At 48.0% G+C, this 18,681-nt stretch overlaps 1 protein-coding gene across 4 annotated transcripts in view; it reads left to right on the top strand.

The window, feature by feature from the left end:
• Nucleotides 1–18,681, top strand: part of map7d1a (MAP7 domain containing 1a) — a 315,894-nt gene that overhangs the window by 275,080 nt on the left and 22,133 nt on the right. For all 4 annotated transcript variants that reach the window (XM_038801635.1, XM_038801643.1, XM_038801627.1 and 1 more), the window contains 5 exons: nucleotides 687–949; nucleotides 5,802–5,937; nucleotides 11,305–11,485; nucleotides 14,138–14,242; nucleotides 16,230–16,280. In XM_038801635.1, the coding sequence (XP_038657563.1) occupies nucleotides 687–949; nucleotides 5,802–5,937; nucleotides 11,305–11,485; nucleotides 14,138–14,242; nucleotides 16,230–16,280 (736 nt within the window). The remainder of the gene's footprint in view (nucleotides 1–686; nucleotides 950–5,801; nucleotides 5,938–11,304; nucleotides 11,486–14,137; nucleotides 14,243–16,229; nucleotides 16,281–18,681) is intronic.

Raw genomic sequence — 18,681 nt, 5'->3', positions numbered from 1 at the left:
CCTTCCACCTCTCTCCCAATCAGCTCCACACAGTCTAGCATGGACTTCATGGGGGGTTCCTGGGGCGACGTGAGGAAACCCCACACTCAATGCTGCCAATATTCCTGCCCTAAATCAAGACAGCATCAGACTTTCTAACAACTGCCTCGCATTTTGATGATCCTTGATAACGGGCATCATCCCTGATGTCACCTGAATTAAAGCAGTAAAATTGTCCTAAACCCCTTCACAGCAGCATGAGTGATTGAACAAATTCTGATGCTGCGCCAGACAAGGAGGGATCAGGACATGTGGTCACAAGAGGTAGGTTTTAAGGAGAGTCTTGAAGGTACAGAGAGAGATAGAGAGAGAGGTGGAATTCCGCGGCTTAGGGTTTTGGTTGCTGAAGACACAGCCATCAATGAAGGGCAAAGAAAGTTGGAATGTTCAAGAGGTTAGATCTGGGGGCAACACTGAGATCTTGCACAGCTGGAGGAGGTTACAAAGATGTGCAGGGTGAGGCCTGGATGGTTTGAGCATGAGGGTGAGAATTTAAAATTGGTGATTTTGCCGCATTGGAGGCAGTACAGGTCAGCAAGCAATAGGGTGCATCGACCCTCCAGCTCTCTCCCCCCCCCCCCCCCCCCCCCCCCCCCCCCCACCCTTCCTCTTTAAAAGAATTTGTCCTGTCATTGTTTCCAAAACAGATTGAAGAACCGGTCTTTGCCAAGCTCGCCCAGACGTAGGCCTTCGGGCACCAGTAATGGTCCAACGATGCCACCGGTGTCTGTGGGCAGCAGCACCCCAGTTAGGAAACCAAAAGGTAAAGGTGGGAGCCGCAAGGAAAAGGAAAACCGTCCTAAACGGAAGGAGGAAAAGGACGAGGAGCCAAAGGAGGTTTCGAGGCCTTCATCAGCCAGTGGCCTAAAAATTAAGGAGATGCCAATTGAGGCTCCTGAGTCTGCGCATGGTAAGGGAATTAACTCCAATTAATGATTCCTGTAGCAATCCTAATATTTCTATTGAAAAGGAATCATGATAACTGGATTAAAAAATATTCACATTTCTGTAACATCTTATCCAGCTACAGGACATCGCCAAGCACCTTACAGCCAGATAAATATTTTTGAAGTGTAGTTACTGCCATTATGAAGGAAACAAAGCAACCTAAGCCGTGCACAGCAAGCTCCCATGAATAGCAATACAATTACCACCGGATCACCCGTCTGAATAGTGATCTGAATAATCCCATGGTTTGTCTTAAAGACTGTCTGAGAGGGCAGACGTTGTGAATCTTTGGAACGCTTTGTCCAAGAAGATTATGGATCATCACCGAGTATACCTAAGCCAAGAGAGACAGACTTTTGACCTCTCAGGGAATCAAAGGGTGGAGAGCAGGCAGGCAACTGATGTTGAGACCAAAGATCAGCCATGATCATACTAAATGGCGATCGAGGGATCACATTGAAAGACTGTGGGCGGGATTCTTTCAGCCCAGGGCCGGACCGGAGAATCGATGCGACTCGCGCCACGCCACAAAGCGGAGAATTGGTGCCGGCTTGGTCGGCGAGTTGCGGGTCAGGGGCCTCTCTACGTCCCACCTCCGCCGTGGGCCGAGCGGCTGTAACAGAAAACCCGAGTCCCACCAGCGGCATTCTAATCTGCTCTTAGCCGGCGGGACCACGCCATGTTGCGTCGGGTCCGGCACAGAGAAGGGAGCCACTGCGCATGCCCCTGTAGGGGCCAGAATGGCTAATCCTGAGGTGATGTTGACGCCGTCGAGAAATGCGACGGTGTTTCCGACGGCGTCAACACTTACTCAAGTTCAGAGAAACCAGCCCTGTATCTCCAGCACTCTCCTCAATGCTTCACTGGCGTGTCCAACTGGATTCTGTGCTCAAGTCCCTGGAACATAGGAATATAAGAAATAGGAGCAGTAGCAGACCATGTGACCCCTCGATCGCCATTTAGTATGATCATGGCTGATCTTTGGCCTCAACGTCAGTTGCCTGCCTGCTCTCCACTCTTTGATTCCCTGATAGGTCAAAAGTCTGTGTCTCTTGACTTAAGTATACTGGGTGATGATCCATAACCTTCTTGGATGAAGCGTTCCAAAGATTCACAACTTTTGGTGAAGAAATCTCTACTCACCTCAGTGCTACATAATTGACTCCTCATCCTGAGATTGTGACCACGTGTTCTAGATGCCCCCAGCCAGGGGAGACAATCTCTCATTGACAACCCTGTCAAGCCCCTTCAAAATATTGTCTGTTTGAATGACATTCTTCTAAACTCCAGAGAATAAAAGCCAAATTGAATCAACCTCTCATCATAGGACAACTCTCTTCTCAGGAACCAATCTAATGAACCTTCGCTGTACCATCTTCAAAGCAAGTGTATCCTTCCTCACACATGGAGACCAAAACGGCACACAGTGTTCCAGGTAGTCTCCCCAAAGGCCTATACAATTGGAGCAAAATTTATTTATTCTTGTTCTCCACTCTTCTTGCAATGAAGACCAATTAATAGGCCATTTGTCTTCCAAATTGCTTGCTGTACCTGCATACTAACTTTCTGTGTCCCTTGTGCAAGGGAATTCTTTGAACATCGGCATGGTGGCACAATGGTTAGCACCGCTGCCCCACAGCACTAGGGATCCGGGTTCAATTCTGATCTTGGACGACTACGTGTGTGAAGTTTGCACGTTCTCCCCGTGTCTGCATGCGTTTCCTCTGGGTGCTCCGATTTCCTCCCATATTCCAAGGATGTACAGGTTAGGTGGATTGGCCACGCTAAAATTGCCCCTTGGATGTCCAACGGCAGGTAGGTGGGGTTACGGGGATAGGGCAGGGAAGTGGGCCTAGGTAGGGTGCTCTTATAGAGGGTCAGTGCAGAGTCGATGGGCCGAAAGGCCTCCTGCATTGTAGGGATTCTATGGATCAATGCTGAAAAGTTTCATGTCTTCTAAACAATTCAGCTTTGATCTTCCTACGAACAAAGCGAGCTCTATCTGTTGCCTTGTTGCCCACTCAGTTAACCTGACTATATCTCTTTGCTGCCTCCTCACAGCTTACAATCCAACCTAGCTCTGTATCATCAGCAAACATGAATACATTACTCTCTTCAGCTAAATTATTAATATAGATTGTAAATAGCTGAAGTCTCAGCACTGATCCCTGTGGCACTCACAAGTCACAGCCTGCCAACTTGAAAATGCCCCATCTATCCTTATTCTTTGCTTCCTGTCTGTTAGTCACTCCTCCATCCATATATTCCCCCACTCAGAACTCCATCAACCCTTCTCTTACACATTAGCCTTTTATGGGGCATTTTATTGAATACTCTTTGGAAATACAACATTATTACATCAACTAGATTCCTTTTATGTACCTACATCCCCAAGAAACTCCAATTAATATGTCAAACACAAATTCCCTTTCACACAGCTAACTCTGTACAATGATTTTCCAAGTGCATTGTTAAGAATTCCATAAAAATAAACTCCAGCATTTTCCTAACGACTGCTCTACAAGACTAACTAACCCTATGTCTCTCTCCATCCTTTCTTGAATATCTGTGTTACATTGGTTAATTTGTAATCCACAGGGATTATTCTAGAATTTATGGAATTTTGGAAAATTATAGCCAACACATCCATGGGCAGCACGGTAGCATTGTGGTTAGCACAATTACTTCACAGTTCCAGGCTCCCAGGTTCGATTCCCGACTTGGGTCACTGTCTGTGCGGAGTCTGTATATTCTCCCCGTGTTTCCTCCGGGTGCTCCGGTTTCCTCCCACAGTCCAAAGATGTGCAGGTTAGGTGGATTGGTCATGCTAAATTGCCTTTAGTGTCCAAAATTGCCCTTAGTGTTGGGAGGGGCTACAGTGTTATGGGGATAGGGTGGAGGTGTGGACCTTGGGTAGGGTGCTATTTCCAAGAGACGGTGCAGACTCGATGGGCTGAATGACCTCCTTCTGCACTGTAAAAAAAAAGAAAAAATCTATATGGCACTCTCTTTTAGGATCCTGGGATGTAGGCGAACAGGCCCTGGGAATTTGCCAGTTGTTAGTCCCTTGAGGTTCTTAATACTTTTTTTCTGTTAATATTAATTACATTTTCTTCCTCATCTGTGTTATCCCCGTGGTTACCATCTCTGAGGCATGTTCTTTGGCAGAGGGGTCTTCTGGCCCCGCCGCTGTAAATGGGATTTCCCACTGAATCCACCCCACGCCACTAAAACCGCAGCAGGGGTGCGCCATCAACAGGACCAGAAAATCCGATGGCATGAACAGATGGAAATATTTGTTCAATGCCTACTATTTAATCATTCCCAGTGATAATTTTCCCTGCCTCTATCTCTGAGGGACCAACCTTCACTTTAGCAACTCTCTTCCTTTAGTATACTTGTAAAAATTCTCCCACTTCATTTGTGTATATATATGCATACATATCTCGATGGGTTGAATGCCTTACTTCTGTTTATGTGGTTAGTTTGCCCTATCCAATTTTCCCCCTTTTTTTATCCACATTTTTGTCATACTTTTCTGGCTTGTGACTTGAATCCACAACTTTCTGCCTCAGTGGCTTGGGTGCTATCACTGACTACAGCTAGCTCCTGGTGTGCTCTTCCAGCAGCCACTTTCAAGGCTCCAATCTCTGCTCTACATTCATAGGATTACATAGGAGATGTCACACAGAAACATGCCATCCAGTACAGACCAATGTTTGTGCTCCATTCGAGCTTGTTTCACATTTCATCATCTAAATTTATCCTTCTATCCCACAATATTCTTCTCCATTCGCTTTTGATTGCCCGTTGTCTGATCTCGCCAAGTGTAAGATGGTTGCCAGATTTAACAATCATTGCTGGGCTTCAAAGTCATCCTCTGCATGTGGCCTCCTCGGTGTGTACTAAAGTGCTGCATAAATACAGAAATCATGTAAGAGTGTGCCAAGTGGAATCTGGGCACATTGCCACCTGCTCTAGGCTTGACAGGGGCTGGAATCAGACAATAGGCCAGCTCATTAGAGTGGTGTCCAGGGAGGAAGGAAATCCTGCACCCCCACGGCAGCACCCCCATGGAAGCACCACTCTCTCCCCTCTGACCCAAAACACCCAAACACAGCCACACAAAGACACGCAGTTTTCACAAGCTGTGTCACCTTTCGTTGCAAGTTCCAATTGCAGTGTCCCTTTTAAGAAGGGTATCTCCAGCTGTAGTAATTGTCGAAGGCTGTATTGGGAGCTACTCCCACCTCCGCACAATGGTAAAGGCATATACTTGTGTTGTTGAATGGGACAACAAAAATTGCAAATTAAGGCTACTCAAAAGGGGCAACAGCTCCATGCAAAATAGATTGACTATCGTTTCCCATTGGAGCTTTTTTGTATTGGGATAGTGTCCCTCTAAAATGCGAACAGGAGACCAGGTTTTACTCTGCCACTAATTAGATAGAATTGGCCATGATGAGGGTATGTGTGAGGCTTTTAGATTCAGCTTCATTTCAGAAAGTATTGGGACATTGCACAAACCAAGTCTGTTTTTGTCCAAAATTCTGTAATCCCATCAGAATAGCTGCCTTCGGCATGAAGGCAGCATTTAATGAGTGTGCGACCCAAAGGGCAAAACAGCGGTCAATTGGGGTCGGAGGTAAAATCTGGGCTCATGCCGGACATGGGGCAAAGTGGTTATGGGTGCCACACTTGCCTATATAGCAAAAGTAACTGCAACCCATACAAAAGAGTTGTTTGGGTGTAAAACAATTAGGTCATCTCACAGACATATGAAGCTTTTTAACGTGAGGGTGTTGTGCATTCAGGTTCACCTGCTAAAACTATAGCAGGCACCACGGACGAAGAGGAGGCAGTGAGAGTCCTCACAGAGAAACGTCGGCTGGCCAGAGAGCAGAGGGAGAAGGAAGAGCAGGAGAGAAAGGAACAGGAAGAGAAGAAGAGGTGGGTGTTGGATTGACTGAGTTCGGACAATATCCTTTTACACTTTAGTGTGGGATTAGTGGATTCACACATTGCCTAATGTGGAACACTCTGCCCTCTTCACACTTAGGTATGGGGTTTAATGGGGAACACCGCCACCTTCACACTCTGGGTTTGGGGTTTAATGGGGAACACACTGCCACCTTCACACTCTGGGTTTGGAGTTTAATGGGGAACACTGCCACCTTCACACTCTGGGTTTGGGGGTTAATGGGCTAACACACTGCCACCTTCACACTCTGGGTTTGGGGGTTAATGAGGAACACTCTGCCCCTTCACACTCTGGGTTTGGGGGTTAATGGGGAACACTGCCACCTTCACACTCTGGGTTTGGGGGTTAATGGGCTAACACACTGCCACTTTCACACTCTGGGTTTGGGGGTTAATGAGGAACACTCTGCCCCTTGTCACCTTCACACTCTGGGTTTGGGGATTAATGGGGAACACTCTGCCCCTTCACACTCTGGGTTTGGGGGTTAATGGGGAACACTCTGCCCCTTCACACTCTGGATTTGGGGGTTAATGGGGAACACTCTGCCCCTTCACACTCTGGGCTTGGGGTTAAATGGGGAACACACTGCCCCTTCACACTCTGGGTTTGGGGGTTAATGGGGAACACTCTGCCCCTTCACACTCTGGGTTTGGGGGTTAATGGGGAACACTGCCACCTTCACACTCTGGGTTTGGGGGTTAATGGGGAACACTCTGCCCCTTCACACTCTGGGTTTGCGGGTTAATGGGTTAACACACTGCCCCTTCACACTCTGGGTTTGGGGGTTAATGTGGAACACACTGCCACCTTCACACTCTGGGTTTGGGGGTTAATGGGGAACACTCTGCCCCTTCACACTCTGGGTTTGGGGGTTAATGGGGAACACTCTGCCCTTCACACTCTGGGTTTGCGGGTTAATGGGTTAACACACTGCCCCTTCACACTCTGGGTTTGGGGGTTAATGGGGAACACACTGCCACCTTCACACTCTGGGTTTGGGGGTTAATGGGGAACACTCTGCCCCTTCACACTCTGGGTTTGGGGGTTAATGGGGAACACTCTGCCCCTTCACACTCTGGGTTTTGGGGTTCATGGGGAGCACACTGCCGCCTTCACACTCTGGGTTTGGGGGTTAACGGGGAACACTCTGCCCCTTCACAATCTGGGCTTGGGGTTAAATGGGGAACACACTGCCCCTTCACAATCTGGGTTTGGGGTTTTATGGGTTAACACACTGCCCCTTCACAATCTGGGTTTGGGGTTTTATGGGTTAACACACTGCCCCTTCATACTCTGGGTTTGGGATTTAATGGGGAACACACTGCCCCTTCACATTCTGGGTTTGGGGGTTAATGGGTTAACACACTGCCCCTTCACACTCTGGATTTGGGGGTTAATGGGGAACACTCTGCCCCTTCACAATCTGGGCTTGGGGTTAAATGGGGAACACACTGCCCCTTCACACTCTGGGTTTGGGGGTTAATGGGGAACACTCTGCCCCTTCACACTCTGGGTTTGGGGGTTAATGGGGAACACTCTGCCCCTTCACAATCTGGGCTTGGGGTTAAATGGGGAACACACTGCCCCTTCACGCTCTGGGTTTGGGGGTTAATGGGGAACACTCTGCCCCTTCACACTCTGGGCTTGGGGTTAAATGGGGAACACACTGCCCCTTCACACTCTGGGTTTGGGGGTTAATGGGGAACACTCTGCCCCTTCACAATCTGTGTTTGGGGTTTAATGGGTTAACACACTGCCCCTTCACACTCTGGGTTTGGGATTTAATGGGGAACACACTGCCCCTTCACATTCTGGGTTTGGGGGTTAATGGGTTAACACACTGCCCCTTCACACTCTGGATTTGGGGGTTAATGGGGAACACTGCCACCTTCACACTCTGGGTTTGGGGTTAATGGGGAACACTCTGCCCCTTCACACTCTGGGTTTGGGGGTTAATGGGGAATACACTGCCCCCTTCACACTCTGGTTTTGGGATTTAATGGGGAACACTCTGCCCCTTCACAATCTGGGCTTGGGGTTAAATGGGGAACACACTGCCCCTTCACACTCTGGGGTTGGGGTTTAATAGGTTAACACACTGCCCCTCACACTCTGGGTTTGGGGTTTAATGGGGAACACACTGCCCCTTCACATTCTGGGTTTGGGGGTTAATGGGTTAACACACTGCCCCCTTCACACTCTGGGTTTGGTGTTTAATGGGTTAACACACTGCCCCCCTTCACAATCTGGGTTTGGTGTTTAATGGGTTAATACATTGCCCCCTTCACAATCTGGGTTTGGGGGTTAATGGGTTAACACACTGCCCCTTCACAATGTGGGTTTGGGGTTAATGGGTTAACACACTGCCTCCTTCACAATCTGGGTTTGGGGGTTAATGGGTTAACACATTGCTCCCTTCACAATCTGGGTTTGGGGGTCACTGCGTTAACACACTGCCCCCTTCACACTCTGGGTTTGGTGTTTAATGGGTTAACACACTGCCCCTTCACAATGTGGGTTTGGTGTTTAATGGGTCAACACACTGCCCCCTTCACAATCTGGGTTTGGGGGTTAATGGGTTAACGCACTGCCCCTTCACACTCTGGGTTTGGGGGTTAATGGGTTAACACACTGCCCCTTCACAATCTGTGTTTGGGGGTTAATGGGTTAACACACTGCCCCTTCACAATCTGGGTTTGGGGGTTAATGGGTTAACACTCGGCCCCCTTCACAATCTGGGTTTGGGGGTTAATGGGTTAACACACTGCCCCTTCACAATCTGGGTTTGGGGGTTAATGGGTTAACACTCGGCCCCCTTCACGCTCTGGGTTTGGGTGTTAATGGGTTAACACTCGGCCCCCTTCACAGTCTGGGTTTGGGGGTCACTGCGTTAACACACTGCCCCATTCACAATCTGTGTTTGGGGGTTAATGCGTTAACACACTGCCCCCTTCACAATCTGTGTTTGGGGGTTAATGGGTTAAAACACTGCCCCCTTCACAATCTGGGTGTGGGGGTTAATGGGTTAAAACACTGCCCCCTTCACAATCTGTGTTTGGGGGTTAATGGGTTAACACACTGCCCCATCACAATCTGGGTTTGGGGGTTAATGGGTTAATACACTGCCCCCTTCACAATCTGGGTTTGTGGTTTTATGGGTTAACATATTGCCCCCTTTACAATCTGGGTTTGGGGGTTAATGGGTTAGCACACTGCCCCCTTCACACTCTGGGTTTGGGGGTTAATGGGGAACACACTGCCCCTTCACAATCTGGGTTTGGTGTTTAATGGGTTAACACATTGCCTCCTTCACAATCTGGGTTTGCGGGTTAATGGGTTAACACACTGCCCCCTTCACACTCTGGGTTTGGGGGTTAATGGGTAACACATTGCCCCCTTCACAATCTGGGTTTGGGGGTTAATGGGTTAACACACTGCCCCTTCACAATCTGGGTTTGGGGGTTAATGGGTTAACACACTGCCCCTTCATAATCTGTGTTTGGGGGTTAATGGGTTAACACTCGGCCCCCTTCACAATCTGTGTTTGGGGGTTAATGGGTTAACACACTGCCCCTTCACAATCTGGGTTTGGGGGTTAATGGGTTAACACATTGCCCCTTCACAATCTGTGTTTGGGGGTTAATGGGTTAACACATTGCCCCTTCACAATCTGGGTTTGGGGGTTAATGGGTTAACACATTGCCCCTTCACAATCTGGGTTTGGGGGTTAATGGGTTAACACTCGGCCCCCTTCACAATCTGTGTTTGGGGGTTAATGGGTTAACACATTGCCCCTTCACAATATGGGTTTGGTGGTTAATGGGTTAACACATTGCCCCTTCACAATCTGGGTTTGGGGGTTAATGGGTTAACACTCGGCCCCCTGCACAATCTGGGTTTGGGGGTCACTGTTAACACACTGCCCCCTTCACAATCTGGGTTTGGGGTTTAATGGGTTAATACTCTGCCCTTCACAATCTGGGTTTGGGAGTTAATGGGTTAGCACATTGCCCCTTCACAATCTGGGTTTGGGGGTTAATGGGTTAACACTCGGCCCCCTGCACAATCTGGGTTTGGGGGTCACTGTTAACACACTGCCCCCTTCACAATCTGGGTTTGGGGTTTAATGGGTTAATACTCTGCCCTTCACAATCTGGGTTTGAGGTTTCATGGGTTAACACTCGGCCCCTTCTCGCTCTGGGTTTAGGATTTAATGGGTTAATATACTGCCCCTTCACACTCTGGGTTTGGGGGTTAATGGGTTAATATACTGCCCCCTTCATGCTCTGGGTTTGGGGGATAATGGGTTAACACACTGCCCTCCATATGCTCTGGGTTTGGGGGTTAATGTGTTAACACACTGCCCCCCCCCCCCCCCCCTTCCCCATTCACGCTCTGGGTTTGGGTGTTAATGGGTTAACGTACTATGCTCCTTCACGCTCTGGGTTTGGGTGTTAATGGGTTAATGTACTACGCTCCTTCACGCTCTGGGATTGGGGGTTGATGGGTTAACACACTGCCCCCCCTCCCCCTCCATGCTCTGGGTGTGTGGGGTTGATGGGTTAACACACTGCCCCCCCTCCCCCTTCACGCTCTGGGATTGGGGGTTGATTGGTTAACACACTGCCCCCCCTCCCCCTCCATGCTCTGGGTGTGTGGGGTTGATGGGTTAACACACTGCCCCCCCTCCCCCTCCATGCTCTGGGTGTGTGGGGTTGATGGATTAACACACTGCCCCCCCTCCCCCTCCATGCTCTGGGTGTGTGGGGTTGATGGGTTAACACACTGCCCCCCCCTCCCCCTCCATGCTCTGGGTGTGTGGGGTTGATGGGTTAACACACTGCCCCCCCTCCCCCTCCATGCTCTGGGTGTGTGGGGTTGATGGGTTAACACACTGCCCCCCCTCCCCCTCCATGCTCTGGGTGTGTGGGGTTGATGGGTTAACACACTGCCCCCCCCTCCCCCTCCATGCTCTGGGTGTGTGGGGTTGATGGGTTAACACACTGCCCCTTCATTTTGCGTCTGAGCGTGTTGGAGAAATGCAGCATCTTTTGGCCATTGGCCTCATCTCCTCTGTACTGGTTGAAGATGTCGAGCAAAAATAATTAAGCAAACTGCAACCTAACTGCTAATCTGCCACACACAGCAAACCTTAGCTTGTAAATTCCTTTAATAGTGCCCTTCGAGAATTCTGGGACTATTGGGTTACCAGGCCGTTGCATCCTTGGATTTGATTCTCGTCCCCTTCTCTCCAGTCCCTTTGGTCGAGCCCTGGGAAAGCAAAATGTAGTCCCCTTTACCTGAAGAACATGAACTATTCGCTGTGTTCCATGTAGGCTGATGAAAGAGGAAATGGCCCGCAGAAAGGCTGAAGAGAAAGCCCAGCGCGTGGCCGAAGCTCTTCGACTGGAGGAAGAAAACCGAAGGAAGGAAGAAGAGCAGCGGCTTCAGGAAGAGGAATGCCGGTGGAGAGAGGCTGAAGCAGAGCGAGAAGAAACGGAGCGGCTGCAAAAACAGGTGCAGTGTGCATTTGGGTCGTAGTTGAGTATCTAAAGACACGTGACACAGAGTCGGCTGTGGGGGAATCAAGCAGCATTTCATTCAATACAATTATGCACATGGAAATGCCATCTCAGAATGCTCTGAGGCTATTCAAGATGTCCGCCAGGAATCTCTGGTCCAGCTGGCAGCGCACCCCCTCCCTTGGTTTTTCCAGCAGTGTGGGGTGGCTTCAATGGGGAATTCCCATTGGTAGCGGCGAAAGCAGAAAATCCCGCCGCCAGTGAACGGCACACAGTCGCCCAAACACACGGCTGAGAGGCCGCAGAATCCCTCCCAGAGTTTCCATCGTGTGTTTATACTAACTTTGTGAATGCTCACCAGTAACTTTTATTGCTCTTGTACACCTAGTTTAGTACATCCACAATTACAGATCAATTTACAAAATAGTCATGGAATGACCTGACCCTTAACTCAAACCATGTCCACGGTTTAGTGAATCACAAACGATGTCTTATCTATTCTAACAATTTACTACATTGCCCAATCACCTTACCCTTGCCATGAAGGTCACATTCCTTAGCTTATCATGGCCTGATCCATAGTTTGGTCGACAACTTCCTGGCCTTACCCAAAGGTCACACATTTCTTACTGCGTCCACTTAGTGTTTTGTTTTTTCACTGCAAACATTGTTATGTCTTAAACCAGCATTTCAACAATCCCATGGTACACTGCTTCAGGATAAAACAGAACTGCAAATCCTTCACTTCCGTCCATCCCACAATCATCTGGCAAGAACGTAACGCGGGAACAGGAGTAGGCCATTCGGTCCATTGAGCCTGTTCCATCATGGTTGATCATCTATCTCAATGCCATTTACCTGCACAATCCCAGTATCCCTTTGATATCATTAGTCTCCAGAAATCTACCGATTTCCATCTTGCACATACTGAATGACTGAGCTCCCACAGTCCGATGGCATAGAGAATTCCACAGATTCACCATCCTCTTGTGTGAAGATATTCCTCATCATCTCAGTTTTAAATGGCCTGCCCTGATTCTGATGCTCTGTTCCTGGGTTTGAGTCTCACCATCCAGGCAAAGCATCCTATCCATATCTACCTTGTCGCACACTACAAGAATTTTACAAGTTTCAATGAGATCACCTTTCATTATTCGAAACTCTAAGGAATACACACCCAGTTTCTTCAATCTCTCCTCATAAGACAATTCCACCATCTCAGGAATCAGTCTGGTGAACCTTCGTTGCACTCCCTCTGTGGGAAATATATTCTTCCTCTGATCAGAAGACTGAAACTGTCTGCAAAATTCCAGATGTGGTCTCACCAAATAAGTGATACTATCTGGAACACAGTAAGAAGTCTTACAACACCAGGTTAAAGTCCAACAGGTTTGTTTCGAATCACTAACTTTCGGAGCATAGCTCTTTCCTCATGTGAATTCACTTCTTACTGTGCTCACCCCAGTCCAACGCTGGCATCTCCACATCATATCTGGAAAAGGACTGAGAAGATGGAGCATTGAGATAAAGTGCAATGACTCCCTGATGACTCGGGTCTTTGAAGCTTAAATACAGAATGAGCTACCAGTTTCTCTTGCCTTGGCCAGTTTTATTGTCCCTGAAGATACTGACTATTGCAGTATGCGTTCAGCAAACACTGCCCACTTTCTGCAATATCGGCCAATTAGTCATTCGTGCGTGAGTCCAAAAACAGAGTGTTAAACCTGGTTAGACGGCTACACTCGATCAATCACAATAATCACAATATTTACAGGGAGGGAGTGAGAAAGTTTGATTGGGAAAGGATGTTGGGGGAGTGGGGAGGTGATGGGCACAGTGGGGAGGGGGGTGTTGGGCAATCCAAGAATGAGGAGGGACTCCGTTTCCCGTCAGACAGTTTGCCAGATTGAGAGGCTCCTGGAGCACCAAATCCTGATGTAGAACATCTCGGGCAAACTCTTTTGGAGGATCCTCACCAGCCTGGACAAGTTTCGTTTTTGTGCTGGGGCCGAGGAAGGTGTTTGTGTGTGTGTGAGGGCTGGTGGTATTGGTAATGAACAGGGGAAGGGAGACTGGGAGAGGTCACAGGACAGCTCTGCATCACAGGGATCGATGGTATGGTCAGGGTTGGTGGCTGATCAGAACAGAAGAGTTGTTGGAGGGACTGGATGGAAGCTCTCGTGCTTCTTTGAGATCAGGTGCAACACTGTGAGAAAACACCGAGCTACGGCTCAAGCCGCTCCTGCCTTCATTTAACTGCCGACTCTCTTGGATTCTGAGAAACTTATCCAGCCAGTATTCAATCAAAATCTAGCTGTGTATGGGAGTCTAATTATAATATTCTGATGAGTCGTCCCTCCTTTCGAGCAGGACAGCGAGCAGGCCTACCATTTATCACTGCCAAAATGGCAGCAAGTGATGGTTCAGAGTTGTGTCACCCTACCTGACTATCATCACCTTCTTCTCTATATTAATCAAAACCTTACCAAGCAGTGCCTTCACCAGTCGGGAGATAGAGTTCTAATGGTGCTAGGGCCACTGAGATGATGACAGGGTTCGCCTGCAATTGCGAGGAATCGTCAGAGCACTGGTAAAATAAAACAATTTCTCTCAATGGAAATAACATCACTGGTGATTCTTCCCACAGAGAGAAGAGGCAGAGGCTCGAGCACGTGAGGAGGCAGAGAAACAACGACTAGAACGAGAAAGACACTTCCAGAAGGAAGAGCAGGAGAGGTCAGAGAGAAAGAAGGTAACTCTTATCCATGAGCGTGGTCACTATGGCAACTGCTTCATTATGTTTGCCATCACTTCTTCAACCAATTGGATGTTTCAACCAGTAAAAAGTTGAAACAGGCACCTTTAATAAACTATAACAAAGAAACCTTGAAAGGAAATTTAATAAATCAACTTAAAATGGCATTTCCAGAAGTGAGGATGCACTCCAGCTCTCCTGCTCATTGTCCTTTCCCCCCATACCCTGTCACCCAGTGCCATGTGGTTGCAGAAGGCCTCGAATGTCCCAGAAAACACTGTGCTCCCTACTCCAAGGACAACCAGCGCAACCATGGAAGACAGACTGGCACTTGGGCTCAATGAGCCCCTCAACTGTCCTGTTGCCGGGATCTCTTGCTAGCCGCCCACCATGGACAATGGTAACTGAGTGGCTATGATATTAGAGCAGGGGTGGGCAACCTACGGCCCGCGGGCCGCATGCGGCCCGACAAAGGTTTTTATGCGGCCCGCCAATGAGGTGCCCGGAATCATAACCGGCATTTTTGAAAAGCCGCCGGGGAAAAGCCGCTGAAGTAAATGCGATTATTCAATAAGCACATTTACTTCAGCGGCTTTTCAAAAATGGCGGTTATGATTCCGGGCACCTCATTGGCGGGCCGCATAAAAACGCGCGTAGTGGGGTGGATGAGTGGGGCTGTCTCATTGGTCAGTTTAGTTGGGTGTGCGACCAATAGGAGTCCAGGTTACAAACAATAAGCCTTATTATTGTTTGTAACCTGGACTCCTATTGGTCGCACACCCAACTAAACCGACCAATAAGGCAGCCCCACTCATCCACCCCACTACGCACGTTTTTATCGTTGACTCGGCTAGGCTGTGCTTCTGTCAGTGTTAAGGATCAGCACAAGCAACTTGACACCTGATTTCAACAAACTGGTAAATGACTGCAGTCAGATGCATCATTCTCATTGACATTGCTCTGTTACTTACTGAGTTACTTTGTTTTTCAAATAAATGTGCTTTTTTTTCTTTAAAGACCTTTTATTTTGGCTATTTAAAATATTAATTATTTTACTTAATATACTATGCGGCCCTTTAAAATTGTGAATTTCTGAATGTGGCCCTTGCACGGAAAAGTTTGCCCACCCCTGTATTAGAGGAACCACCTAAACATCGTATGTCGCAACCAAGCAAAATCGTGAAATTGAATTCAACACCTGGTCATTTACGGACTGGTACCAGGTAATGTCTGTAAAAGCTGTTCAACATTTTGGAAGAACTCAGCTGGTTTACTGATGCCATTCCAGGAAGAAATCTGCTCGCTGCGTTCGGCCACCTTACGTGGACTTTGCGTGATTGACTCACAATGCCTTCAGGGCAACTAGGAATGGACAACCAGTACAACCTTGCCAGTATAGCCCAAATTCCAACAACAATTTTTGAGATATGGATAGTTGTGAAAGATGTTCGAAAGAACATTTTATGGTAATGGGGCTGTCCCCTCCCTCTCACATTTCCTCCACTGTTCGCTGTGCACAATGGCGAACCTCTCTTATGGGGCAAGGGTTGAGAGAGAGAGAGATCCCATGTATTGGCACGCCCTAAAACCTCCCTACAAAAGAGGAGGACACACGAGGTGGAAGTAACATGGCATGTTTCTGTGAGGTAGGGCTGAGAACAAGAGAGCGAAATGGAGCTCAATAATGCCACATTAAGCATTGGGGATGGGGGGGCAATGGTGTTTTTTGTCAAAATGGAAGAGATGCAATTGATAAGAGTCCCCTGAACTCTTGAGGTCTATGCTTGAATGTAACTAGATTGATCGGATACCTCATCAGTCGTGAGCAGGATGGTTAAGGGATATATTCGACTAGCTGGAGCCTGGACACAGGCACTTAGAGGTGTTGGGCAACATTTTAGTCAGTCGAGCAAATTGAGAGGAAGCTATGTTATCTTGCTCAGCCATGTGTAACATTTTATATCCTTTTCACCTTTCCCTACAGCGCCTGGAACAGATTATGAAAAGAACCAGGAGAACCGATTGTCTGGAAAAGGTACATCTCACTCGGGAAATAAATTATTACTGAGACCGTCTATGTATATGACTCGGTATCTATCGTAAGATAAATGTAATGTTATGTTCAATTCGTTGAGTATGTGGGTGAAATGACCAACACTGCCAAAGCTGGCCTTGGGTAGGAGCATTGCTTGGTTGGAAAATATTCCCCATACGGTTAGTTCTGAACCAATAAAATCCCTTATTTGTTGTTGGGTTGCTCCTGACTCCAAAATGCGGAGTGAGAGTTGGGGAGATGGAGGTTTGGCGAGAATACAAACAACTGGCACAGAATGGGAATCCACACACCTTCTCAGTTAGCATGAAGAGGATCAGTTGGGAGAAAGCTCAGAGCAGAGGTTGTTCGTTCAATGTGAGGAAGTGGGAGGTAATTCACTTTGGACGCATAATCGTGGTTTCATAGCTCAGTGGGCGAGACAGCTGGTTTGTGATGCAGAACAAGTCCAGCAGCGCGGGTTCAATTCCCATACCGGCTGAGAATTCTGAATTCTCCCTCCGTGTGCCCGAACAGGTGCCGGAATGTGGCGACTAGGGGCTTTTCACAGTAACTTCATTGCAGTGTTAATGTAAGCCTGCTTGTGACAATAAGGGATTATTATTATTAAAGAATAGAGGAGAGGATTTTGTCAGTGGTGAGAAAGCAGGAGCTGTGGATGAGCAGTAAGAGATAGGATCCAAACACTAGCGGACAGGCACAAAAAAACATTTTTTAAGTCTCGTGGAATGTTGGCCTCCATCGCTAGAGAGTTGGAAAACAAAGAGGCGGAATTTGTGCCCCAGCTGTGCAGAATTTTGGTTAGACCATTCCGAGTAATGTCTTCAGTTTTGGAAATCTCACCTCAGAAAGGATATATTTGCCTTCGCGAGAGCGCAGCACAGTTCAAAAAAGGTTAAATTACGAAGACGGGTCGTGTGGACAAGACTTGTTTTCCATCGGCCCCTACTGTCAGTGCCAGCTGTGACACAGTTGGCAGCACTGTATTGAGTCAGAAGGTTCTGGGCTCAACTCCCACTCGAGGACAAAAATCACAGCTGGCACTCTGACGCAGCACTGAGTGAGTGCTGCACTGTCAGAATTGCAGGTTTTCAGACAAGATGCTAAACAAAGGCCTCATCTACTGCCTCAAGTGGCACTATTCCAAAGGAGAAAAAGGAACCTATACCCAGTATCCTGGTCAAACCTCTCAGTCAGCATTCCAAAAGCAGATTGACTGATCATCAGCACATTGATATTTGTGGCAGCTTTCTGTGCATGTTTCCCCACATTAAAACGATGATTACATTTCAAAAGTGCTTTGTTGGGAGTAAAGCACTTTGGGGTACCGTTGAAATGAGAGGTGCTAAATAAATGCAAATCTTTTATCGAGTGCACATCATGAAGGGCGATGTAAGTGATGATCAAACAAGGGTAGATGAAGATATGCTACCCCTGGATATGGTGCTGGGCATGTCGGTGGAGGTGGTTTAAGACAAGGGGTAGCTAAGTTGTTGAAGGGGCGATCTATGGAAGCACTTCACAGAAAGGGTAGTGGAAATCTGGTATTCAGTATGGGGGAATCAATGGGAAATACAAAAATTGGCAGGCAAGTGCATTAAGGGTTCAGGAACAATTAAAGTAGTGGAACTGAGCTGGAGAGACCAACAGCAATCAAAATGAATGGTGGAACAATGGCTTACTCCTAGCGAAACCACCAGCAGTATCAATGTAACAATGAGAGAAACACATTTTTGGCTTCAGTTTGTTTTTTTACTAGAGGATCACTGTCACTTTAATTCTGGACAGTGGGTGGATCTGATTGGTTTATGTACGATGGCTGTCAGTCCACTCTGTATCATGATTGGTTTATGCTTTATGCTCTTTCGGAATGTCCCTCCGGCGTACTGAGATGGTGATTGGCCCTGGTTCTGGCCAGATACTGATGGGTGCTCTTCTGGAGTGCACTGATCTGTGGATCTTGATTTTAATGGGTATTCCTAATTTATCTGGGCTGGGTTTGCAGACCTCTGTTACCAAAGGTTGATAGTGGTCATGGTGCTTGTCTTGACTGTCGCTGAGTGGAGTTACTGGCTGATGACTGACAGTGCGCTGCTTGTGATGGCTGATTGGTGGAGCTACTTGCCGCTGGCTATCCCTGCTGTGTTGCTGCTGGCTGATTGGTGGAGCTATTTGCCGCTGGCTATCCCTGCTTTGTTCGTGTTGGCTGGTTGGTGGAGCTATTTGCCGCTGGCTATCCCTGCTGTGTTGCTGCTGGCTGTTTGGTGGAGCTATTTGCCACTGGCTATCCCTTCTTTGTTGGTGCTGGCTGATTGGTGGAGACATTTGCCATTGGCTGTTATGGCTCTGTTGGTGCTGGCTGATTGGTGGAGACATTTGCCGT

This window comes from Scyliorhinus canicula, chromosome 1 (assembly GCF_902713615.1).
Source record: "Scyliorhinus canicula chromosome 1, sScyCan1.1, whole genome shotgun sequence".
Lineage (NCBI taxonomy): Eukaryota > Metazoa > Chordata > Chondrichthyes > Carcharhiniformes > Scyliorhinidae > Scyliorhinus > Scyliorhinus canicula.
The sequence above is the reverse complement of the archived record's forward strand: the minus strand, read 5'-3'. Positions and strand labels throughout refer to the sequence as shown.